The following is a 27,672-nucleotide window of genomic DNA, read 5'->3' as shown; positions in this document are numbered from 1 at the left end:
ACATGGAAAGGCGTTTGGCTATCACGCCCGACCACGCGGTGAGACATGATAGCCACGAAAGGCCAAAAAATAGGACATTAAACCTGTAAATAGGCAGTTAAACCCGTAACTACACAATTGTACTTAAAACCTATAAATACCATACAATTTTAACTAAAATCAGTAACAATAATATAAGTTCATGAATAAATATTATTAATTACAACACATAAAACTAATATAATCTAGTCCAAGCCGCTCTCCTTTCAGCGTATAGATTGTCCAAGTGACGAACACTCGGATCACGAAATGTACGCCATTGGGTGGCAATGGGAGGCACTGGAAATCCAGGTCTTAAATAAAGACGTATGTAGTGATCATAACTCCCCAAATGACAAATCACAATCTCTCGCTCTGGTGGTCTTCAATCGTCTGAACGCATCGGCAGTATAGTGCAACATCCTAACTGTGATGTAGTAAAAAGGAATATTACTGCATTCAATACAGATGCAGCAGCATATAAGTCATCCGGACTCACCATCCAGTGGAACTTACCACACCCCGCTCCTGCCCATCTAATACGCGTGAGGGCAGCATCTGGCGCATACAGATCACGGTGTGCCCGCATCTCATTCTCTATGAGCACTCTCATCAGCTTCCACTCCTCCTGGTTATAGGTGATGGCATCGGCTAATACACGAAATCCACAGTTACCATCTGCTACAATATCATGGTATCCAGTAATAAATGGTACGATGAGCCCTTGAACTCGATGTAAATGGTGGTAACCGGCGATATCCACATCAAATCTAGCTGAAAATATTAATATATGAAATTCATGAGTGATAATATATTTACTTTAACTTCAACATATATATTACTAAAATAAAATATACTCGGCATCTCATTGTTGTGCACAGATGAGGATGAGGATCGGCCTCGACTACGACTACTCCTCGAAGTAGAGGACCGTGCACGACCTCGTGGTGCCTGACTGTACTCCCATGCACTCGGATTTCGCTTCGTTGATGAATTCCCCTTTGGTCTACCCCTAACAGTGTCTTTGACCTCAGGTTCTTTAAAGCCACTTTGATCCGGGTTTATCTGATCATGAATCATCATCGATATGCTACGCACTATTGAAGGATCTAATTTTTCAACCTTTTCCATAAGAGTGTGAAAGAACCGGTGATCCTCAGACCCGTCAGCATATACGGAAGAAGTAACTGGTATGTCACTCAAACATTCAAACGCAAGAGATCTCCAAAAAGGATGGATGCGGTCCGCACAGACCGATGTGTCCGTGTCAATATACGTTTTAAGCTCACATGCACACGGAATGCCATGAGTCATGGGCAACACGCATCCGCATTCACTTACCATATCCATACTCAATCCGTGCATACGCTTGAGCTCGTCATTCAGTACACGCAAACAGTAATGTGAAACGTGTAAGTCGAGGCACTGGAAACGTTCTTTACAGTGAGCCACCGTAAATCTTCTTCTCGAGTCATCGAGTGAGTATCTGATTATATACAGTAAAGGATTACAAAACTAATGTATTACAATTTAAAAGATTAAATTAAATAACATAATAAATGTCTTACTTGATCGCATCGATCTGAGCCTCAATGTCCTTGTGCACCTTCGTCCACACTGTATCGAGTGCACCAGTAGATGAATTCAACCATTGTTTCAACTGTGCATGTAAACTCTCCACTCGACAGGTTGTGGTGTTTCCTAAATGCAACACCTTGTTCGTCCATGCTCGACAGAACTTCTCTTTATGCACTAGCCATGTGGTCTCCACGTACTGTATCACACGAGGCCAGTTGGCAGTAGTATTCTTCATGGCTACCACTGCCGCCTCATATGCGGCTACTGTCGGGGCTTCAATTATACTTTTCCATTTGGAATTCTTAAAAATTTCACCAAAAACCTTCAAGCCACACAACTTGCCTACTCTATCCTCCACATCTTTATTAATATGCCATGTGCACAATAAATGATGACTATGAGGAAATATCTCACGAACCGGTCTCATCAGTCCTAACTCCCGGTCCGTAGCAATGGCTGTCGGATGCACATCAGGTTGGAGCAAAAGCTTCAATTTTTGTAACACCCACATATAACTTCCCTCAGTTTCATCCTTCATGATTGCATATGCGATCAAGAAGTTTTTGTTTGAAGGCGTCATTCCAATGATCTCAAAGAATGGCATCTTATACTTGTTTGTTTTATATGTTGAATCCATACCAACAAACAAGTAATAAGATCAGAACAGTGTGATCGATGTAGAATGTGCCATAAATAAGTGAGTCACAACATTGCTGCCCGGCGCCGCTTGCGTCCAATGTATGTATTCCTTATCTATAGCAAGCCGATAAAACTGACTGATTACATCCCTGACGATATATCTCCAACTGATGACAGTGTTGTCCTCTATCTTCAGCAATCTCATTCACCACCCAACCGCCTAATTCAGCGATTTCCAGAACCTTTACCTGGAATTTGCAACCACAGTACTTCGTTTTTGTATCCCTCCATACTACTTCCTCCATATCCATTTCCCTTTTCCTTCGATAATTCTTAATACCACGAGCACATTTAACCAATATCCATTTTGATTTGTCCCCTGTCTTGTGCGACGTTGTGGTTAACTCGAAGCCGATCCCAATTGCCGTCTGTTTTTCCCAGTTAACAGCTTCATGATATGTTTGAAACGTTTGTGTGGGAAAAAAATGCGAACTGTAATCAATGTCGTTTCTACCAAAATCTTCAAACGAAACCTCTTGCAAATGATAAATAACGAACATTACATTCCAATACGCGACATTTCTACAACGTTACAGTGTCTAAACCCGAAATTTTGCCAAAAATAGGATCGGGCGTGTGAGCATCACGCCTCACCATGTGGTGGGGCGTATGAACATCACGCCCCACCATGAGGCGTGATGCTCACACACCCGCGGTCTGTAACAGCGATTTTTTTGCAAAAAAATTACAGAAATCAATGGAAATTCAATCGGAAAAATACATCGACTTCAGGGATAATGTCATTCTCGTCTCTTCGCGGTGATAACGGACCGCTCTCCATCAAACGTGTTGTCTTTGATTTCGGAACAAAATGTAGTTGGGAGAGTTTGAGAGAGTTTGGGAGGGTTTGGAATTTTCAATTTTTCGCTAAAGGGTGGTTACATCTTTTGTCGGGGCTGGAAGTGTGAAATTGGGGCTGGGTATAGTAATCCACAAAAAAAAATTATATATAATTTAAAATTTATTTCAATTAAAAGAGAATACGTTTTTCGATGTCGTCCAGCGGTTAGGATATCTGGCTTTCACCCAGGGGACCCGGGTTCGATTACCGACATCGGAAATATCTTTTTTTTTTAATAGAATAATTATTGAGATCTAAATTATTAAAAATCATCCCTATTATTTTAGCACATTTGAGCTTTAATCATTTATTTTTTTATCATATGAAATCTCTACTTATCAAATTAGTGAGATATGAATATATAATTCAATTTAAAAAATTGCTTATTTCATTTATTTTCGATTCCCGGCATCAAAAATATATTTTTTTAATAAAATAATTATTGAGATCTAAATTGTTAAAAATCATTCCTGTTATTTTAATACATTTGAGCTTTAATCCTTTATGTTTTGTCATATGAAATCTCTACTTATCAAATTAGTGAGATATGAATATATAATTCAATTAAAAAAATTGCTTAGTTCATTTGTTCAAAATAAGGTTTTTACATTCTTTTTAGATAAATTAAGAAAAAAAACTATTTTTGTACAGTTTAAAATACAAGTTTGTAATGCGAATAAAGTAGACCAAATTTTATGTTGGGAAAATTTGGAAAAATTACAGAAAAAAATGAAATAACATAGTTTTAGATGCATCAATTTGTATTATCATATTATATATACAATATAATTAAATGTAGATATTTTAATAATCATGTATCAAATGTTAAACAAGTTAGCTTCCTAAATTATTGAAAAATTATAAATAAAATCATCGTAGTTTCGTCGATTTGCAAATAGAGTAATGTAGTTTGATTTTATATTTTTTTTTATAAAAGAGGACACGTGTTTAGAACCGGCTCCAGTATTTTAGAGGTCCTAGGTAATTTTATGCTCCATTTTTTATAAATTTAAATTTAATAAATATAACTTAATTAATTCTTTGACTGCACCAAAAAAATAAAATAAAGGTCAAAATTTTCATAAAATTTATTGGGAATAAAGCAGTTAATAATTATATTATTGTAGGAAAATGTACAAAATAATACAATCTTAAGTGTAACGTTTACGAGACAGTTTCAAGCATCTTTGATGAAAGATGCATTTTTTTCTTGTGTAATTTCATGTTCTATCTACCTTCCAACCTCTGGGGTTCCAACCACGCAATAAAGCTTGAAATTGCACATCTTCCATTAATTAATTAAAAAGGAGAAGAAATCTTTCATTAATGACATTTCAAATTGCACCGTCTAGTAAATGATATACTTAAAATTATATTGTTTTGTATGTAGAAGCTAAATCTGCTCTCCCCAGTAATCATATGACTAATTTTATAATTTATCGCTATTCTTGTTGAGAGACAAGTTGTGAAATAAATTTTAGAAGTCCCTATTGTGTTATTGTTGTGAAGAGGCAGTGATTGAAAAAAAAAACAATATGTATTATTGTTGTAGACTTCTAATTCCATTTTAAGAAGATATATTCTTATTTTCTACATATGATTACTATTAATTTCAGATATTAATAATCATTAATTTTGGATATAATTTTTAATAATTGAGATTTCAATGGTTATTGTATTATAATTGAAATAAGTTTTCAATTTTATTAAAAAAATTTATCTAGGACCCTTTAAATATAGGATGCTCTAGGGGGAGTTGAGGCCCCCTAAATGGGACGCCCTAGGCGGGAGGTGCCTAGGTCGACTCCCCTGCACGTGTTTTATACCGTTAGAAAATATCAGAAATTTAATTAACGGTGTTAGTCTTCGATGATATAGCACGTTGACTTTAATGAACTGAAATGTTGATTTATTGACTTTGATGATGTGATATGTTGAACTTTTCACGTGACAATTAAATGTTGACTTTTATGGTATGACATATTGACTAGACATGTGATGTTAGTCAAATTCATGTTTTGCCAATATGCACATGCCCTCTTTTACAAAAAAAAAAAAAAAAAAAAAAAAAAAAAAAAGCCCATATTCATCTACTTTCAAATTAATGAAACCGTATTAAAAGTTGAATTATTAACTTATGTTAACATGTTACGATATCATGAATCATTTTCGAGTAAAGTGTCACAAATTCTCCATCACGTTTTGGATGAGCTCTTACCTCCTTCTATGCTTAGCGCGATTAGTTCGTAATGAAAGATAATCTATTGTTTTCAAATTATTATAGGGAAAAGGAAGAGGACATAAATTTGAAGACATCAAATTATCTTCCGTTGTAATTTATTTCTTAATGATTAATTATTAATTATTAGTAATTAACTTTATTACTTCAAATTAATCTTTTCTATTAGATTTTTGGATTCATATCTGGAGCAGTTACTTTCTTAAAAAACCTTATAATTAGCCAAAAAGCTATTATCTATGGGAAAAATTATTAGAAGCATTCGGTTCTCCATGTCCTTAAAAATTTCATCCAATTACTTGGATATCATCTAATGAACTTTAACTAAAAGATGAATTATTTATTAAAAAACTATTTTCATCAAAAGTTTAAATTGATAGTAAAAGTCTTAATACATCATCTGCCCAGTTTGATTGGCTCTCTGAACTTTTAAAACGTTTTAATAGCTCCATCAATTTGCTTAAAATGTAGTCAATTAATCTCTTGATAGCAAAGAAATAAGTTGCAAGCGAAATGTATGTTATACGCACTTTGGAAAAATAAAAGGAGCAAGATTGAAGTACGTTATTCTAAAATATCAGTGAGAAAAGGTTTTAAAGTTAAACAAGTAAGAACTTTTTTTTAATATGTTTTAATTTATTTTAAACAAGTTGAATATGTTATCATGACACTTTACAAATTCAGGAGGTCAATCAAGTTTTAAATGATACATTAAAGGGTTAATAGGCATCCAACCCCCTAAACTTGTAACTTTTTTTCACCTGCCCCCTCAACTCTCCAAAAACATCACATACAACCCCTTACACCACTATGTTCGGTCAAAATATTGATCCGTATAGAAAACGCGCTTGACTATTGACCTCACCAATGTCACGTGTCATTTTTATTAATCTCAACCTGCCCAAAAAATAGGCGGGCTTTAGCGGACCTGGACCTAACATCAATTAGCATTGTCCAAGCCCGGCCCAAGGAACACGGGTCTGGGCGGACCGAACGAGTATCCGGGCCCGTGGACAAGTCTAAGTTAGAATAGACATGGCCATGGGTTGGGCCGTGTCAGACGGGCTTTTCTATAAAAGTCCTCAGTCCAAGCCCATCCCAGCCCACTAGTAATTTAGGTGGACTCGGATCGGGCTGGGCTCGGCTTAAAAATCAAATTCCAAGCTCAACCCATATAAATCCACTAAACATATATACATAATTTTTTAATTATAAAAAATAAAATTTAATATTTAAAAATAAATATTTAATATATAAATCTATAAATATATAAAATTTATTAATTAATATTAATAGACGGGCCGGGTTGGTCCGTGCTATTTTTATTAATCCCAAGCCCGCCCAAAAAATAGGCGGGTTTTAATGGGTCTGGGTCGGATTGGGCTTAACATCAATTAGCATTGTGCAAATCCGACCCAAGGGACACAGGCCTGGGCGGTTTGGGCGGATACCCGGACCCGTGGACAGGTCTAGTTAGTGGTAACTAAATATATTTTGGTTACAACGAAATTAAAGATAAAGTTTTCTTTTTTCTTTAATTTCATTTTATATTTTATAAAAAAAGTATATTTAAGCCTCTGAATTTTACATGTTTTAAGGATCAAGTGTTTGATCAATTATTTTTTCAGATTGAACCCTTGATTATGGATTCTATCGCTATTTAACTTTTTCGTCAAGTTCGGGTGGCATGCATTGTTAGGACGATTCGGTCTTTTGACGTGGACAATTAAAAATAAGAGTTTATTGACTATGATAGATAGAGAGTAAAAAGTAAAAAGAAATTACTAAAATCAATTTTCAGTAGGCTCTTCCAAGCTCGGTCTTTTCCTCTCCCATTTTGCGATTTTCAGCATTAAAATCTCCAAATCAATCTTCTCCTTTTCCAAACTCGATGAAAAAGTTAAATTAGGACTGGATCCATAAAAAAATCAATGATCAAGGGTTCAATATAGAACAATAATTAATCAGGACTTGATCCTTAAAACATATAAAGTGTAGGGACTTAATTATGACGGAATGGATAAAAACATCTCTAAAAACGTCTCTAAATTTTTTTATATTTGTTTTATAATATATATTTTTTGTTTTATTTTTGCTTTTTTAAATCAATTTTATTTAATATTTAAAATAAAAAAAAATTCCATTGTGACGGAATGGATAAAAACGTCTCTAAAAACGTCAACACATTGTGACGGAATAATTTTCGTCTCACATTCCATCACACATGACCGCGTGAATTCTCCCGCCAATTCATTGTGACGGAAAATTTCATTTCGTCTAAAATTTCCGTCTCAAGTTTCTACGGAATGATTAGTGACGGAAATCCGTCTGAAACTTCTAATGGAAATAATTCCATCACAGATCGACAATTTTCTAGTAGCGCTTTTCCTTCATATTTTATTAAGTTTTTATTTTGCATGTATAGTATCATTTAAATCTCCATTGACCTCTCGTGGTAGCATTTGAGATTAGGGGTAAAGTTGCTCTTAATTGTCGATAAAGTCATTCAATTTTGAGTGTTGTTTCAATTAGGTCACTTCAACAATTTCAGTCATTAAAAGGATCGGAATGATGATATAAATGACTTATCAGCATAATCAACTTAGATATCTGATCGAAACGATATATAACATCCATTTATACGCTACCTGGAAGCCACATGTCGGTTATTTTTATGAAAAAAAAATAAAATTTAGTTTTTTCATAAAAATAATCGACATGTGGCTACCACGTGTCATTCTGGTTAGTCATCTGAGTTAACTCATGCTCACATGTCAGTTATGGCATCGTTCTACTGCACTTTAACAATCCAAAGTAACCTAATTAAGACAAAACTCAAAGTTGTGTGATATTATTAAGACAAATTAAAGTTAAGTAACCATTTTAAGACAACAATGTAAGTTCAGTGACCAATGATGCATTTAACCTCATGTATATATATTAGTTTTTTTAACCATGTTGATTTCATAATGGAAAAAAGCATCACTAGGCCTTAATCTTTTATTTTTTGATTCATTAAGCCCTTGATCTTTTATTTAGATACATTAAGGCCCTGATCATTTATTTTTTATTTCATTAAGCCCTTGATGACCAAATTAGTAAGTTGTGAACATCTAATTCTGTTAAAAATACGCTATTAACTTCATATGTTTTTGACATTATTAAAAAAATACTTTTTATAGTTTGAATTAAAGTTTGTACAGTTTTCCAATAGTCACATTACACATCCAAAACTACTTTCAAACAGTGAAAAAATACAATTTTCAAATGCAGGTACAATGAATAACAGTCTGTTAACCGAATTTTATGTTCAAAATTGCTTTTTTTGGACATCAAGAGCTTCATGAGACAAAAAAAAAAATGATAGGGGCTTAATGTATCCAAATAAAATATCAAAGGTTTAATGAACCAAAAAATAAAAGATCAGGAGTCTCGTAATACTTTTTGTCTTTCATAATTAATTTAACCAGAGCCTTATTTAGAGGGCTTGTTATCGCAACATGTTCAGCCTGTATTTTTTTTTATTCGGATATTTGATCCATCCAATATGTAATTTTAAATCCCGATTCTGTTGTTTTTTCACATTAGGGAATTTGGAAAATCTTCTCTTGGTCATAGTTCCGGCGACCTATAAGGAGTCTGGTAGCCTTTTCGGTAGTGATCACGAAGTTTGCAAGGCCATCGAACTCTCCTATACATTGTTCTCGATGGCGGTAATGCTGCAATTTTGAAGCAAAATAACTCATTTCAATATATATTTTTTAGGTGACATCGTGTTAATTACATTAGCTTATGGTCTTTCAGCTATCGGAAATAGAAATTTAATCCTTTAATTCTTAGTGGGAAAGAGAGCTCGTTTAGGCCCATCTAGGATCCAATCCCAAAAAAAAAATTATATCTAATTTAAATTTTATTTTAATTAAAAGAGAATACCTTTTTCGATGTCGTCCAGCGGTTAGGATATCTGGCTTTCACCCAGGAGACCCGGGTTCGATTCCCGGCATCGGAAATATTTTTTTTAAAATAGAATAATTATTGAAATATAAATTGTTAAAAATCATCCCTATTATTTTAGCACATTTGAGCTTTAATCATTTATTTTTTTTTGTCATATGAAATCTCTACTTATCAAATTAGTGAAATACGGATATATAATTCAATTTAAAAAATTGTTTATTTTATTTATTTTCCAGTTCAAAATAAGGTTTTTACGTTTTTTTAGATAAACTAAAAAAAAACTATTTTTGTAAGGTTTAAAATACAAGTTTGTAATGTGAATAAAGTAACATTCTATTAACCAAATTTTATGTTGGGAAAATTTGGAAAAATTACAGAAAAAAATGAAATAACATAGTTTTAGATGCATCAATTTGTATTATCATATTATATATACAATATAATTAAATGTAGATATTTTAAGATAAAAAGTATAATTAAACCCCTGAACTTTGGCTGTTTTAAGAATCAAACTTCTAATCATTTATTTTTTCCATATTGAATCCGTGATCATTGATTCTATTATGGATTGGGCTTTTATTTAACTTTTTCATCGAGTTTGGACTGCATACATCGTTAGGGCGATTCGGCTTGTTGACATGGACAAATACAAATAAGAATTCCTTGACTATGAGAGATAAAAAAAAATTAAAAACTAACACGAAATTATAGAAATTAATTTCCAGTATATTCTTCCAAACTTGATTTTCTCATCTCCCATTTTGTGATTTTCACATTACAATCGCCAAATCGATCTTCTCATCTCCTAAACTCGACGGAAAAAGTTAAATAAGGGTCAAATTCATAACAAAATCAATGATCAATGGCTCAATATGGAAAAATAATTGATCAGGGGCTTGATTCTTAAAACATGAGTTCAGGGGCTTAATTATGCTTTTTTCCATATTTTAATAATCATATATCAAATGTTAAACGAGTTAGCTTCCTAAATTATTGAAAAAGTATAAATAAAATCATCCGTAGTTTCGTGGATTTGCAAATAAACAATGTAGTTTTGTTTTATATTTTTTTTATAAAAGAAGACACATGTTTTATACAGTTAGAAAAAATAAGAAATTTGACTAACGGTATTAGTCTTCAATGATATAACACGTTGACTTTAATAAAATGAAACGCTGATTTATTGACTTTGATGATGTGACATGTTGACTTTCTTCACATGACACAATTAAATATTAACTTTTGATGATGTGGCATGTTGACTAGATATATGTGATGTTAGTCAAATTCATGTTTTCCAAAATATGCACATACCCTCTTTTGAAAAAAAAAACGTATTCCTCTGCTTTCAAATTAATGAAACCGTATTAAAAGTTGAATTATTAACTTATGTTAACATGTTACGATATCATGAATCATTTTTGAGTAAAGTGTCACGAATTCTCCATCCTGTTTTGGATGAGCTCTTAACTACGACATGCTTAGCGTGGTTATTATCCTCTTTCTAGGTAAGGGAAAAGGAAGAGGACATAAATTTGGAGACATCAAATTATCTTCCATTCGTAATTTTCTCTACATTCTCACATTTATTTCTTAATGATTAATTATTAATTATTAGTAATTTACTGTATTATCTTAAATTAATCTTTTCTATTAGATTTTTGGGTTCATATTTGGAGCAATTACTTCCCCCCAAAAACCCTCTAATAAACATTAATTAAAAGATGAATTATTCATTAAAAAACTATTTTCATCAAAAGTTTAACTTATAGTTAAAAGGTATAATATATCATTGACTTCCTAAACTTGTTCAAAAAGTTTGATGACTCTCTGAACTTTCAAGGTATTCTGATAGCCCCCTCAACTTACTTAAAATGCAGTCAATTAATTATTTGATGATAAAGAAATAAGTTGGAAGCTAAAAGTGTGTTGTACACGCTTTGAAAAAGTAAAACAATCATAAGATTCTAAATATAGTGAGGAAAAGTTTTAGAGTTAAAGAGGGAGTAAAAACTTCTACTCTATGAATTACATAACACACCTACACATGCAAGTTGAACTTATTTTTTTAAAAAGCTGTACACTTTAAAAATTCAGAAAGCGAATTAATATTTTTAAACAAGTTAAGGTCAAATTATATATTAAGCCCAGTTAAAATTTAAGAATAGATTAATACACATTATGCTTTTTTGACTTTACCTTGTTTTATATTGGACTCTGACCTTGCAACTCCAATCACATCAAAGCTTAGATGTAGAAGTCACAATTTTTGTGTTAAAATCGTGTTATCTTATATATAGGGTTGTAAATGAATAGAGCCGTTCATGAGCGGCTCAGTGATCGGCTTGATAAAAACTCGACTCGATTTGTAAACAAACCGCTCGTGAACACGATTTAATGGCTCGGTTCGTAAACGAGCCAAGCTTGAGCAGGCCAAAGCTCGGCTCGAAAACTCGCGAGCAAGTTCGATTAGAACATTTATGAACAAATTTTAGTTTTGTAAAAAACTATATAGTTTTGTGTTAGTTCACAAATATCTAAACTTAATATTATTTCATTTGCTATTAGATGAGTTCGTTCACAAACATAATAAATGAGTAATAGACGAACTATTTGTAATCATCTTATTTATTTATTCACGAACTTTGCTTGTAAACATGTTTATGTACACAATTAAAGAGTTATTTGCGAACAAACTTTACAAATATAATTAACAATTTACTCACAAACAATTCATGGTTAGATAATTTTCTTAATGAACCAAGTCCAAAAGAGGATTTTGGGCTCGAAACAAGCTCGAAGCTCGGCTCAAGCTCGTTGAGCAAGCCAAAGCTCAGCTCGAGCTCAGTTCGTTAATTTTATAACAAGCTCGGCTCGGGCTCGAGCTCGTTAATTTTATAGCGAGCCGAGCTTGAACAGGCCAAAGCTCAGCTCGGCTTGGCTCGATTACAGCCCTACTTAATACTTATATATATACTCCATGTAATTATATATGACGTAAATGCTAGAGAAATAATTTTCGCATCATTCATGTCATATCAATCGTCTCTATTCACATCCATTTACTAAATAGATGGTAACATGAAATCATAAGCCAAGTGCATAAAATATATCAAAGGTACAGTTCGACTTCTAAACGTACTGAAAGAATAACGATAATGATATTCACTTAAAAATTACAGTAGAAAACAAAATTTCAATTCAATATATTATGTTACACACTTTTGGAAACCATCTCAATCGAACCGTCTTTAGGTGCAAAATCTAGATGCCCGGCGAACTGCAGTTTAGAGAAGCGTAAGCTGAAGTTTTGGCCTGTTCGGCTGAGGCTCGACAACCTCCAAGTGAATTTTCACCCGCTGCAGAACACCATAAGAAAGACTTCCATCCATCTTCTTAATTTTTTGTTGCTGTTCATCAACAAACCATTCTCCGCCTCCTTTTTCGCCCTTAGACGTCAAGTATACTGGCCCTTCGATACCATACCTATACAAAATAATTGCCGATTTCGAGCATTCGATAAACATCATCATCCATACTTTATCAATAGGTAAAGATGCACGATAAGGAAAGTGATGATCAAAGAGACAACGAAAAAAATTATGCAATCGAGAAATTTTTGTTTCAGAATACATGACGTTTTGATCAATAGATGTCTTTCTAATGCGGACTACTTCATAGTGTTTCAGTTGCATAGTGTTAAGTCTATTGAAATAACTTCTTTTCAGCTTAAATCAATCAAAATAATTTGGATACCGGTTCGAAATAAATAGTTTCAGTTTGTCTTAAGAGCTAAAGGCAGTTTTTTGTTATTCTGGGTTTGGTGGAAACATAGGAAGCACCGACACAGGTACTCATACGGGGACGGGGGGTGTAGATGTGGTAAACGGTATGTTTTAAAGATATGAGACATTGGTACCACGGGAACACGTCAATTATATATAACACTCATGGTCCTTCAACTTTATTTTACTTTTACTTTCATTATAGCCCATGAACTCTAAACCGGATATTATAGCCCTGAAATTTGCACTTCACTTAAATTAATAGCCCGTTTTACTGTTGACCAAGTCAAAGTGGCTGATAACAATCTCAAAATGGAAAGTCCAAGTATATTTTCTATGAAACCATTGTTTTTTATCTTCCAAATCACCATTCCGGAGTTTTCTCTCACTAAACAACCACCCATGGAAAAGTCCAAGAATTAAAATCGTTTAGAACTACATATTTTCTATGAAACCGTTGTTTTTTATCTTCCAAATCACCATTTCCGGAGTTTTCTCTCACTAAACCACAACTCGCCCTCATCACCAAACAACGCCTAAATAACCTCAAAATCAAAAATGTTGAAGAGTTAAAGTTGTTTAAAATATCATTTTCATCAACTCTACAATGAAGGGTTATCTGTTACAGGAGGGGCCCTCTTCATCAACATTAAAAGTGGTCATTTTGTTACTAAAGTGGAAAGTTCATGGGTCATAATGTTAGGTTTTAAATTTCAGAGACCATAATAAAAGCAAGAGGAAAATTGCAAGGCCGTGGGTGTAATTTAACCTAATTAACTCAGAAGCTGTCCCTGAAGTGTCCACGTATTAAAAAATAAAAATAAAAGAGGGGATACTTATTTTGGTGTGTGGGGTGCGTGTCTGACACCGTGCGTTAACCTCCTATGAATCAAATATAGGCATTGGAATCAAACTAGGATCAGAGCCAAAAGTGTCATTTTCGGCTCGAACCTAGCCGAGCTTTCAACTGCTCATGCTCGGCTCGGCAGAAAATTAACGAGCTTGGTTCAAACTCAAAATCCTGTTCCTGAGCAGCTCGCGTCATTTACAGCCCTAGTAAGACTGCAATATTTTGTTGGCCTAATGCTTCCACAACCCCCTTAACTTGTCCAAATTGGTCATTTTACCCCCTCAACTCATCGAATGTCCTATTTAGTATTTACCCCCTTAACTCCATAAAAGTGGTATTTCTCACCCTCTCAACTTGTCCATTTAACCCACCAACTCATAGAATGTCCTATTTACCCCCTTAACTCTATAAAAGTGGTATTTCTCACCCCTTACAATCCGTTATCGATGCCTAAATTGATACCTTTTTTAAACGTTAAACCTATATTGGTGCTATTTTGTACGTGGAACCTAAATTGATACTTCCCCAAAAACCATAGACCTATTTTGGTACCTTATCCCTACATATAATGTCTTTAACTTGTTTAACAAAATAAAAGGTTGATATTAAAAAAAAATATTTTCAAACTCATTTGAATAAGTCCTATTAATTTTGCACTATAAAGGGGTAAGAAATACCATTTTTATGGAGTTAAGGACGTAAACAGGATCATAATGGGTGAGAAATACCATTTTTATGGAGCTAAGAGGGTAAATAGGACATTCAATGAGTTGTGAAGGGGTAAAATGACCAATTTGGACAAGTTAAGGGGGTGAGAAATACCATTTTTATGGAGTTAAGGGGGTAAATAAATAGAACATTCGATGAGTTGAAGGGGTAAAATGACCAATTTGGACAAGTTAAGGGGGCCGACAAGTTAAGGGGGCTGGAGGAGCATTAGGCCTATTTTGTTCTTAGGGGATCATCTAGGTTTCACCATTTTGGCACTATTGCAACTTCACAAAAACCTCATTTTTCAGAATTTACCAAGAACTCTTAGCTACCCCAGAAATTCCCCACCTAATTCTCTGATTTAGTCATTCGTACAACCATCACATCAACTAAATACAACAACAACAAAGCCTTAATAGTCCCGAAATGATTCGGGGTCAGCTAACATGAACCGTCATACGAAACCGTGAAATCAAGCCTTAAATAAATCTCGAGCCTGCAATTTCTGAAACTAAACTCAATAGGAACAAATATTAGGCAGCTATCTTATGAAAGAGTTATAATCCTTAATGAATCTACGAGTGTGCCATGAATGCAGATGAGAAGTGTTTAGGAACTCAGATTTCATAAAGCAAGCAATGATTGACTAAAACAGACATAACTTAAATGGGATAAGGTGCAAAAATACCTCTAACGTTGTGGTCAGTAGAAATTTTACTCATAACGTCTAAAATTGTGCAATTTTAGACCTAAAGTTGGCAAGTTTAGTCAATTTCAGACATCATTATAATGCACTAGTTGCAAATCAGTTGATTCTGAAAAAAGATTTCACATTTTTTGTGATATAATAATAATTGGAAATTAATATTTTTAAATTCGGCCAAATATTTGGATATTTTTGTTGAACTCATACAGAATACAGTACAATTTTTAATTTCTTTTAAAAAAATTCATGTCTATTCATATGTTAGTAATTAGTGATAAAATGATGCAAGTGTACGATGACAATATTAGAAGACAGGTTGATGAACTATTTCTCAAATTGACCCGTCTTTTAAGAAAGATCAAGAGTGGAGATGTGAGAAAAAGAGAGAATGCAACTTGCCAATGTTAAAGGTAAAATCACACCATTTTAGACTTTAAGGGTAAAATTGACTCAACTTGTTAATGTTAAGGGTAAAATTGACTCAACTTGTTAATATTAAGGGTAAATTTACTCTTTGCTGCCAACATTAGGGTAAAATTGCGTTATTTTAGACTTTAAAGGTAAAATTGCTCTTGGTTCTCAATGTGAAGGGTATTTTTGCACCTTATCTCTAACTGAAATAGATAGAAATAGGATAAAACTATAAGAAGAAGAAGAAAAGAACAAACTTGGGCACGAATACTATAAAGCCATTGGATCGTATCTTCACGATTCTGGCCTCTGTGTCTGTGGGTCTGCAATAAAAATTCAAAAGAAAACAAAATTAGTTGTCAGAATTATTTATACATGTTTATTAAAGAAAAAGAAAATTACAAGTCGTACCGATTTCTGAAATATATGAGAGTATGGAGCTCTACAGAACCTCTGCTTGCCATTTGAGCATTCCTATGCCGATAATTTAAATCTGAAAGACATTTTAACAAGCAAAATTATTTTATAGTTTCAGAATGAAATAGTCAATATCATAATATGCTAAAGGCATCATTTTGGTCAACTCATATAACTGAAGGGTGAAGTTAATATTGGAGAAGTTAACAACATCAGTAATGGCATAAATTGAAATGAGCAATGCTTCTCTAATCAGCTGTGACTCCAAAAAATTCAGTGAGTTAGAAGGTAAAAATTGGAAGAGTTTCTTTCCCATATCTATGTACGTTTTTTTACGGATGAGATTGTGCTCTCCAAGTAAGCTTGTTATCTCCTTATTCCTTAAAATAGCAAGTCTTCTAAAACACAAAGCAAATGATTACAGGAAGTGAGAGAATGGACTTCTACTAAACATGGTAAAAGAAATTCAGCAATGGAAATAGAGCACTTGGCATAGCTGTCAAAGGCGCACCTGACACAAGGTGCAGAGGTTAGTGCCTCACTAGGTGTGAGGCGGGCGATGCCAGCCAGGCACGTGCCTAGGCTAGCCTAGTGCCTTGACTCAAGGCACGCCTAGGCAGTGTTAGGTGTTTTTAGGGGCTTTTTAGGGTTTTTTCAGCTTTTAATCACAGCCATAGAAAATCTTTAGGATTAAGGGCTCAAATTAAATTATAAAAAGATGATGATGATGAGATTGAGAACCTTGAAGAAGAATATGATGGTCGAGGGATGATAGGGATGATGGTGACTTCGAACAAGCACTTAAAACTTGAACAAAGCAAATTATTACAGGAAGTGAGAGACTGGACTTCTACCTAGGAAGCACCAAAATACGAGTGTCCAGACACTCTGACACTCGGGAATACGCACGCGACACTTCAAAATAAGTGTCCCCATTTTTTCTTCTTTTTTAATGGGGACACTTCGGGGCACTTCGGAGACACAATTTTATAAAAGAACATAAAAGTAAAATAAAACCCTAATAAAAAAAGAAATCAAAATCTAATGATAAGTGTCAGGTATCAATATGAATTGGGCTTTTAACTATAGCTTAAGTTTTTAGTTCAGTTGATTCTATGACATGGTATCAGAGCCTTTTTTACCAAATAATCAAGGGTTCAAATATTGGCAACCTCATTTGTTAATTTAATTGCAGGACATGGTAGTTTAAATAGTTTGAAGTATTAAATATTTCTTTTTGATGAATTAGTGATTTTTTATGGATGTTATTTATGGTTTATAATAACTAATGAATGTTATTTATGGTGTCTCCTCCATACCCGTGTTTCATACAACAACAACAAAGCCTTAGTCCCGAAATGATTCGGGGTCGGCTAACATGAACCATCATATAAAACCGTGAAATCAAGTCGTGTCAGCGACACAAATTCGCTCCCTCCACTCCGTCCTATCCACTACCATATTTTCCTCAATTCCTAGTAAACTCATATCACTCTCTATTACCCTCCTCCAAGTTTGCTTAGGTCTTCCCCTACCCCTCACCACTACATCCCTTTGCCACCCTTCGGTCCTCCTAACCGGCGCATCAAGCGCTCTACGTCTCACATGGCCAAACCACCTTAGTCGGGTTTCTCTCATTTTATTCTCAATAGCTGTAACCCCTACTTTTGTCCTAATTATTTCATTACTCACCCGATCCTTTCTCGTATGACCACACATCCATCTCAACATACGCATCTCCGCCACCGACATCTTATGGATGTGACAATGTTTCACTGCCCAACACTCCGTACCATATAACAATGCTGGTCTGATTGCCGTGCGGTAGAATTTTCCTTTCAATCTATTAGGCATGCCGGGGTCACAAAGGAAACCCGTAGCACTCTTCCATTTCGACCAACCAGATTTAATCCTATGAGCAACATCTCCATCTACTTCTCCATCCGTTTGGATAATAGATCCTAAATACCGGAAGCAATCCGATGCCTGAACAACTCTCCCATCTAGGGTGATTGTCCCTGCCTCCCTACTCCTATGGCCGCTAAACTTACACTCCAAATATTCTGTCTTACTTCGGCTCAACTTAAAGCCTCTAGATTCTAGAGTTTGTCTCCATACCCGTGTTTCATATTTTTTAAAAATGGTGTTTGCCAGACACGGGTGCACACTGAACATGTTAAAAGAAATTCAGCAATTTCATAAAGCACTTAGTTTCATCAAAAAAAAAAAAAATTCAAAGAGAATGACTTACTATCAGCAATACTGGTTAGCTGGGGTCTGTCTCGGAATATAGTTGGAAGTTTATATATGCCTAAAGATGCAGCAAGCAGTCTATGGACAATGACATCTGCAAGCAAAGAAAACACAAAGTTCAAGTTTCATAATCTTCTTCACCAGGTCAAACTTTGCAAAGTGAAGAGTCAAGTCTCAATCTGACCAGCGTATCTTCTAATAGGTGACGTGAAATGAGTATATAAAGCTGCTGCCAGACCATAATGAAGAAACTCTGGAGGGCTGAGATCCCCACTACAGAAGTATACTGCCTGGTTGGTTACAAGCAAAGTCAAATAAACACACATGAAAAACTCAAATGGAGCGGCACTCTTGAAGACATGGTATCAAGTGACGTACCTGTGTCATACACCTTGTTGCCATTATACGGATCAACTTGTTGAAATATGGATCATTGCTCTGGTAAGAATTAATTTTGGCAAAATTTAGAACAGAATAATAAAAATGAAGTGGCTTCCGAATGCACATGTAGCCCATATGACTAGAAAACCTACAACATTCATGTCAGAAACCTAATGATTCCTCAAAACAGCCGAATGTGGATTTTAAGCAAGTCAATAAAAGCACAGACATTTTATAAAACAAATCAGAAGCCAGGACAAGCTAATCCAAGAGTTCAAAACAATAGAAACAAAATTTGCTCAGCAAGGAAGTAACTTCGCACAAATCACATGACATTGACATCGTAGTAAGCATAGTTTTGAAAGGCAAGTGCCAGGGTCGCCTGAGGCAAGAGAAGACCCGGGTATTCCTTCCAGCGCCTCTTGCGCTGGAAGGCGGTCGTCCTACAAGAGGCGGACTAGGGGGAGAGGTGGTCGCCTCTTGCAGGTCATGCGTTTTATCAGCTTAAAAAAAGGAAAAAAAAATTTATATTAAATATAAGTTGGGTCAAATAAGTTAGGCAGAGTTAGATTATGCATTCTCTCCAACAAACAACGGCCTCAATGCAACTCTACTAATTCTAATTCAACGAAATTAATGCAAGAACAGATCCCTATTGGTTTACAACTTTAGAAGTTAAACTAGTAATTGAGTAATAGTTTTATTTGAGTTAATTTTATTTTGTGTTTTTCTAATTTGTTTGTCGCTGCCTCACGTGCGAGATGCGGTCACCTCGCCTCAAGGCGATATTTTAACCTTATCGCCTCAGTTCGCCTTTCACATTTAAAAGCTATTGTAATAAGCCTATTTAAGCTTGCTAAAGTGGGACTTGCCCAATTCATAACTTCCAAATGGTTTTATTATATCAGAAAATAAAATAATAGAATATGTTCATCAGAGTACCAACAAGTAGAATAATATAATCTTAAAAATATCTCACCACAGCACGGTCTAGTGAATCAGCTAGTGCTTTTGATGATGAGACATCCAAGGTTAAATCAACAGAAGCAGCTGTACGCAGCAAAGGTTCAAGCATATCTCTTGTTGGACTAGGATGACGCCTGTAAGCAGAGCACACCCCAGAAGACTGTAATGATTAAGTTGAAACTTGAAACCCAATATACCAACATTCTCCCAAAAGAAAAAATGAACTTAAAAAAAAGGTGGAAAATTTACAAAAGAATACATGGTGTTCCGACAGTTCCAATATCTCATTCAAACTATCTAATAGCACCACATAGAAGTATGAAAAGGAGCTTTGTTGTAGCATTTTAAAACCAATTTCACAAACCCAACACATATTTTTGAAATCTAACAGTAATCAATAAACCCAGAAACTTCTCATCATCTCATAATTACTGAAAACTCATACTGAAATATGAAATGTATGAGAAGCATGTTGTAGCATCTCTTACATCCACCAACTGCAGGCTAGAACTTTCAAAATAAACCAAAATATGATATTTAAGAACTAAGAATCCAAGTGAAACAGCTATAACAATCAGCTGCGGCAAATTCTAATAGGCAAGTGAATTTGTGATGTAATAATAACTCAGGAAAGACTTCAATAAGTCCGGCTAACAAATTGACCACTAAATGAGGCCAGAAAGGCAGGCAAGTTAAAAAAAAAAATTATATATAAGGGCATATCAAACTAATTATTGCTACAGATATAAATAAGAATAAAAGAGAAAGAGATATCTGAAATAATAGGAAACTATCACTTGACCTTAACAATGAACATCCTGGAAAACTTTTAAGGATTTGTTCGGCCACTGAAATATTAGCAGCAAGCATGAACTCCTCGACCATTTGGTTTGCTTCTCGAATTTGGTACATCCCTAACAAAATAACTCTGTGTAAGTTTGATGATTATAGATGGGGCGGAAAAAATCTGAGAAATGCATAACAGAATGGTAACATGATAGATCACCATTCAAAAAGTTGACCTTGAATATGGCAACAGCATTAATCAAATACAATAACTGGAAAAGCTATTTAGAGGGGAAAAAAAATTATACAGGAACCATATCGGTAAACTGTCAGAAAGAGAAGTTTCCATCAACTGCTAGGATACAGTTCCACACCAATAACTTCGTATCATTTAAAAAACAAATCTGAAGTGCCTTTCTTGTAACCGATTATGTAGTGAACATATACAATAACCAAATGACCTAATAATAAGATGGAACTCAGCTCATACGATGGTCACTTCATAGAAAACATATATTCAGTTAGCTTGCATAACTTGATTTTGCTCAATACTACTTTTTAAAACAAGAAAAATTTCCAAGTTATTATCTGGAGACTAACCAAACAGCATGATAGAACCATTTTGTTAGTACATTCCTTCTAAATAATTTGCACAAACAAGTCCTTTTCCAGCAAAATAAAAGGCAACACAAAGAATTTGCTATCTGCTACATACCAATATCAAGTGGGTCATGAGTCTCAGTATCAATCTGAAACTTAACTTCAGCAGAAGCAAGAGTTAGTGCTCCTCTTTCAATTCTCCGCTGTCTCATTATCTGCAGAATCACATGATAGGAAACCAATCAGAGCAATGCAGATTGGACATGTAAACTGAATTCATTTTCCAAGACTGGTGAACAATATGATTAAGAATCAGCTTTCAAATATGTGCACCTTTGCCAAAGAGTTCATATTTCTCAAATCTTTAGTTACAGGATCCATCAACCGACTGCAAACAGCATATGAAATATATGAATAATCAGCCCCACTATAAAACACTTCCAAGCAGGAATTAGCACTTCACAATGCAATGATTCTGACAGCTTATACAATCAACAGTACCAAAGCAAGTGTGTCAGTATAATTCAAAAATCTATCAAGATATTCTACTTTACCAAAGTGCAGCAATTGAACAAACATTTTTACAATAATATAATGTTTCATATTGCAAGTTTCATTGGGAGAGATGTCAAGGAATTCTAACAGACATCTGGACACGGTCAAGGTAGCCAATGCCATGCATCATTCATAAACATACAGTGGTTGGCGTAAATGCAGAATTGTAAAACCACTAAACTACATGTCAACATACCAAGAAAAGGTGTTTGTAACCAGAAACAAAAATTGTCATATGCTTCTGTCAGATATTAATATGAATTGAGCCTTAACTATCAGTTTAAACTTTTAGTTCAAATGGTTACATTAAATGACATGGTATCAGAACCTCTTAGACCAAGTGATCAAGGGTTTGAATCTTGGCAACCCCATTTGTTAATTTAATTTCAACACATGGTAAGATGGGTCTGCGTTTTACACGCTTCAAACCCAGTGGGCATTTGCGCGCGGTGGTGTGTGAGATATTAATATGAATTTGGGCCTTAACTAGCAGCTTAAGCTTTTAGTGCAAATGGTTCCATGACACAAATGATAATGAGCTATAATTATCATACTTCAAGAAGAAGCATTATGAAATGTCTTGCCAAACTTAGGGTAGGTCTGAACAAAATACAAAATTACTTTATTATTTAGCTAATATTGGCAAAAAAGGTACCTATCATCCATCCTAGCTTGAGCTTCGACGTATGACAATGCTGCACAAGATTTAATGACACTTTTGGTATATCTTGTAGAAATAATCTCAGCTTCAGGGGTCATTTCCTGCAAAATGAGTTAATAGTGAATGCAGGATCCAGAATATTCATGCATTAGTTGAATCACAATACTTCTTTCAAATTCAGATTAATGTGTATGCAGAATATTCATGCATTAGTTGAATCACAATACTTCTTTCAAATTCAGATTAATGTGTATGCATATCAGGGATTATCCCCGGATCACAATAATTTGCTAAGTGTGAGCTCTTTTTTAGACTATCCTCAGATCCCTCAAGTTGATGTCCTCGTCATGGCCCTCGGTAGAATTGATTTTGAAAGGGTAAAAAAAAAAAAGAAGGCCCTTAAAACCAATCTTCAACTAGTTTGAGATGGAAGATTAATCAACTGATATTCAGAAGCTTGCATAATGGAGAGTTGTTTTCATATGGCAAAAGGTGCAGAATTAGCACTCATGAACAGCATTCTGTTCTTTGAGCATAATGAATTAGATGGTTATGTAATAGCAGAAATCAACTTTTATTCAAATCATTGATAATCACACAAAAAAGGACTACTGTAAGCAAATTGGATTGCTATTAGAGATGGTATAACTGAAGCACATACCCAAATGACAGAAAAAGCTAGCCTCTCCACATCAGCTCGAAGTGAACATATATCTATAAAAATAGAAGTTGTTAACAGGTGATCTTCAGTTCCAAAATAAAAAAGCACTACATCTGCCACCATGGGTTTCAGCAATCCTATTATTGCATGAGATGTTACTAAGGAAGGAGAGAAAGAGCACCTTCTGTCAAAGGTTTAGGAAGCATGTCAATACGACGTTCAACAAGGTATACAGATGTGCCTCTTTGTGTAGCCTCATTATCAAGAGGGGTGCCAGGGTGAACAAAGTTTGTCACATCAGCAATATCTAATTTCAGAACATCAATGGAAAACAAATTGCGATTATAACTGAAAGAAACCATTTAAACTATTAGCATAATGAGCCAACAGAAGTTTCCCCACTACCTACTCAAATTCATGATCCAGAAATTCAAACAAGGTAAATACAACCTCGACTCTGATAGTAATGTTTAACATGGAATACAAGCACATAGACACACTGAGAATGCATTGCCTGTTCTTCTGCTATGATCATGCTGTGTGCAATGCAATTACTTTCATCTAAAATTACAGGAAGCGCACAAAAGGATACGAACTCCGACTTCAAAATTTCCAGTTGGAAGCAATGTACAATGCAATGCATCATCAATATCTTTGCACCCTATAAATCATAAGCAGAAGTGCGAAAGACATATTAGCTGATTAACCCCATATATTTTCAATCGACAATAAAAAGATAAATATAGGTCTAAAATAAATAAAGAATCTCTTTATCATGAACCTGGAGGGTCAACACTAAAGACTTGCAAATGCCGTAAGTCTGTCCTGATAGGATTGTTCAAATCTTCTGCAGAAACAGACCATGGTAATGGAGGCAAGCATGCTAAAACTTGAGCTGAAAATGGCCGTGCATCTATGTCATTCTCAATCAATACTACCTGTTCAATTTACAAACGTATTGTCAATAGTCTTACAACTAACAGCAGTCTTCTCTCCCTTTGTCTCACATTTAAAGAATATGACATAATTACTACAAACCTCAGTTTCAGTATCTCTATCACCTATCTCCCCTATACTTCGTACATAATGACCAGAAGGATACCGTGATTGACGGTCCCAAGAATCAACTGCTACAATAATCCTTTTATCTTGAAGATTCTGAAGCTGACGAGTTTGAATTCGAACTTTAGGAATTCTGCGATCTTTGGAGACAAATAAAGCATAAACAAAACCACCACTTCCAGCAGGCATGGGCATTGGCTCCAATGATCCACAATAGCTGCACATAATAGTAAACAAAAAGCTGAATAAATGGCTCAAAAAGATTTATTACATACAACAAAATGTAGCTCTTGGTAGATAGAGTAACCAGTATGAATATCAGATAATAAATAATGTTCCAGATGACAAAATAAGATGAAAGATTAGCAGTTATACATCTTGCCTTAAGTGTAGAATTTCACAGATATGATTATAACATGGTTTGTTCAATGAAGGTACAAGGAAGTATGAGTTTAGCAGTAAGGTAACAACGCAACAGATGCATGGAGAAACAGTACTTACGAATGCCAATTACGCTTTATGATTCCGACTATGCGGCCAGATGGACGAGTTGAGATAGGGTTTGTGCCATCAGTAGAACTTGGGTTCGTAGTTCTAGGAGCATCATCTGCACTGGCTGGCACTAGACGAACTTCTTCATCTTCATCATCTGTAATGGAGAAATAAACCATCCCCAGTTACTCCTCCCCAAGTAGTAGTCCAAAATCATAATACAATAAAACAAAGCTTTCATCTAATAATAGTCAAATGCAAGGTACATTTTCACTTGAATTTGATTCTTTGGAAAACTGATAAAAATTGGACAAGTAATATTTGCAATTGAGACAGGTATAACAGAAAGTGATACTAGCAGAGGTGGTTAAAATATCACCCTTGTATGTTAGGCACCTAAATCTACCAACTACCTCACCCACAGAATGAATACAGAAATAACATACCTTCATCTGCTATAGATAAAGATCCATCGTCATGCCACTGATCTTGGGGAAGAAGTTCTACTGCCACTACATCACCATCAAAAGCCCTATTCATATTTCCACGCCCATATATGACTATTTCATCACCAATGCTCTCACTTCCAACATATGCTTCAAAAGGATTATAACGGTTAACACGAAGCTTTCCCTGGTGATATATTCCACTGGTCAAGCCAGCAGTAATCTCTGACATGGGCTTATGCTGCAATAGGACAGTGTCAGAACTTCGAAAAATTGTATATTCGTCTGATTTATTCAGACTGCAGTAACCTAGATGCCATTAGGTCAATCAACCTGTAGAATAATACCTCTGGGTAAACAACCTTCCTCTTCGAAGGTCTCAAATCTTCAACTTCCTCCATTGCTGTATCCTCAGAACTGGGCTGCACAAGCAGGTCAAGCAAAGCTGGTTGGCCTAGTGATTTAACATAAGATTCGACTGAAATAAAACAAGAAAATAGAAGTGAGCTTTGCATAAAGTAGTTGCATCTAATTGTCAAAATAATAATAAGAACTACAGGATTCTTTCTCATATCAGATCCATTAAAGGAGGTTACTAAAACAACATTCAAAAAGTTGATTTACATACTTGTCTCAGCAGAAACGCCCTCTTCAGAAGCCTTCCTTTTATTTTCCCTATCGTTAGTGATAAGTAAAATCTTTGCTGCATCACCAAGATGACTTTGATACCATCTGGTAGCCACTCTAATTGCTGAATCAGGAAATTCTCAAACATCAACATTTGAAATTCAACAATGGGGAAGGAGCAAAGGACACCATTATAAATGCATTAAAAAGCATCACAGTACTAGCCAAAGAAAAAGTGGCAAACCCCTATCATTTCTGTCATTTGGACTTTCCCCAGACATGTTCTGAATGTAAGTATCTCTACAGAATATGCAAAAAGTAAATGGAGTCAATTATCACTATAAACCCTGACATCAATCATTAAAGCATCAATGTCTACAAAGGAGAAACTAACCTATGGAATTCATTAGAGAAAACAAAGAATTTCCTGGCAGGATTGCTACAAAGAGCTCGAATTCTATTATAAACAGAAGTGTTCTTGTTCTTAACCTCTTGCAACACGATTGATAACACAACTACTTCATCAATGGCTGTATTCTCAAGCAAATCAATCTGAAATCACCAATAAACACTCAATTTAAGTCCCAAGACAACAACACAAAAATTGTTCATAATTTTTTTATTTCTTTTCAAATACCTGGTTGAGAACGACATTAGTGTCGAGAACAAGTATAGTGGAAGCTTGAGCAGTCAATCGAGCACCAGAAGTATCGCATACTTTACAAAAAGAAGCTCCACAATAAATATCATCTCTGAGATAAACTTCTCTGACAAGCTTCAAAAACAAATTAAATTAAACAGGGAAGAAATGGAGCTAGCTAGGGTTTATCAAACGCAGAAAGATAGAATTAAAGAGAGGAAACCTTTTGAACTTTGCCTCCCCGAGTCTTCTTACTGAATGTCTTACTCTGTAACATGATGTTTTAATACCAATCGATTTCTTCAACTGTGTCAATCTTAATCTTCTTCCTTCCTTTAAGTAGTATTATGAGTGAATCTCTGTTACGCTTCGCCGTCGTCTGCAACTGTACGGCTCTGCGGAGGCGATTGGCGGTAATGAGAGGAACGAAGAAGAAGAGGAGGTAGAGGGTTTAAACTTTAAACGCCTTGTAAAAAGTTAAGGGTGCGCAATAATATTAACCAAATTTCGGGGTTAACCTATTATTTTCGTAAAATGAACAAAAACAGTAACTACTTTCATTTTTCTTTTTAACTGGTATTTAAAAAAAATTGTCCCGTGAATTTTAGGGGTGGCAACATGGCAGGCGGGGTGGGGATACATCTCTCATCCCGCCTCCAATATTTCCAGACACAATTTTGAAAAATCTAAAAAAAAATTTGGAAATGTTTAGCATCTACATCTATCCGTACTGACGTCTATGGGTGATGGCAGTGATGAATACAGGATTACTCAAGCCGATTTTACACGTACGTTCAGGAAAAAAAATTGTTAAATCGAACTTGCTTAATTTTTTTTATATATGCGTGTTATAATTTGAATGATCAAGAACCAATTTTAAGTATTAATGTATAATTTCTCAAAATTAAGTTAGATTTCATTTAATAGTCCTAACATGTAAAAAAAATTGGATTTAGGGATGGCTGAATATATAAAAAAATTAAAAAAAATTGATTTCAGATGGCCTACCAGACCAAAATAAAATTAATAATTTGGATTTAAGGAGGACTAAGAGGCCAACAAAAAATTAGAAATTTGGATTTATGGAGACCTAGCAGGCAAAAAAAAAAATAGAAATTTGGATTTAGAAAGGTCTAACAGACCAAAAAAAATTAGAAATTTGGATTTAAAGAGACCTAACATGTCTAAAAAATTAGAAATTTGAATTTAGGGAGTACCTAATAGGTCCAAAATATTGAAATTTTGGATTTTGGACAAACCCAACATGTAATGGGATATATTTAATTTTTTTTATTAGTTCAATACTAGTTTCTAAAAAAAAATTAGGGAT

The 27,672-nt window shown here is 34.6% G+C and overlaps 1 protein-coding gene and 1 non-coding gene across 3 annotated transcripts; one reads left to right on the top strand and one right to left on the bottom strand.

The window, feature by feature from the left end:
• Positions 1-9,312: 9,312 nt before the first annotated feature.
• TRNAE-UUC (transfer RNA glutamic acid (anticodon UUC)) lies at positions 9,313-9,384 on the top strand. Its single transcript has one exon. It is a non-coding gene; the product is annotated as a tRNA-Glu (tRNA).
• A 2,981-nt stretch (positions 9,385-12,365) lies between these two features.
• On the bottom strand, positions 12,366-26,825 carry LOC136208643 (exosome complex exonuclease RRP44 homolog A). Of its 2 annotated transcripts, XM_065999725.1 has the most exons (24): positions 26,566-26,825; positions 26,340-26,477; positions 26,097-26,254; positions 25,947-26,002; positions 25,704-25,826; positions 25,423-25,553; positions 25,076-25,316; positions 24,639-24,786; positions 24,114-24,354; positions 23,857-24,013; positions 23,668-23,736; positions 23,257-23,382; positions 23,076-23,128; positions 22,409-22,515; positions 21,532-21,586; positions 21,314-21,413; positions 20,615-20,726; positions 19,826-19,946; positions 18,844-18,903; positions 18,650-18,755; positions 18,464-18,559; positions 16,207-16,288; positions 16,053-16,118; positions 12,366-12,818 (listed from the first exon to the last, which is right to left on the bottom strand). In XM_065999725.1, exons 1-24 carry the CDS (start codon positions 26,617-26,619, stop codon positions 12,620-12,622), a joined length of 2,799 nt encoding a protein of 932 aa, XP_065855797.1. In that variant the 5' UTR covers positions 26,620-26,825; the 3' UTR covers positions 12,366-12,619. The 2 variants fall into 2 exon arrangements, with proteins under 2 accessions (XP_065855797.1, XP_065855798.1); XM_065999726.1 differs by lacking the exons at positions 26,340-26,477; positions 26,566-26,825 and having other exon boundaries at positions 25,423-25,497; positions 26,097-26,247.
• Between the last annotated feature and the right edge of the window lie 847 nt (positions 26,826-27,672).

The sequence above is a fragment of the Euphorbia lathyris genome, chromosome 10, assembly GCF_963576675.1.
Source record: "Euphorbia lathyris chromosome 10, ddEupLath1.1, whole genome shotgun sequence".
Taxonomy (NCBI): domain Eukaryota; kingdom Viridiplantae; phylum Streptophyta; class Magnoliopsida; order Malpighiales; family Euphorbiaceae; genus Euphorbia; species Euphorbia lathyris.
Note: the sequence above shows the minus strand (reverse complement) of the source record. Positions and strands in the feature narration are given on the sequence as shown.

Excerpts from the sequence above, each read along its gene's own strand:
- LOC136208643 (XM_065999725.1), bottom strand. The coding sequence starts at position 26,619 with ATGTTACAGAGTAAGACATTCAGTAAGAAGACTCGGGGAGGCAAAGTT. Across the intron at positions 25,827-25,946 it reads AAATGACAGAAATGATAGGG|CAATTAGAGTGGCTACCAGA; the intron begins GTTTGCCACTTT and ends TTCCTGATTCAG. Across the intron at positions 12,819-16,052 it reads TTTATAGTATTCGTGCCCAA|GTATGGTATCGAAGGGCCAG; the intron begins GTTTGTTCTTTT and ends TATTTTGTATAG.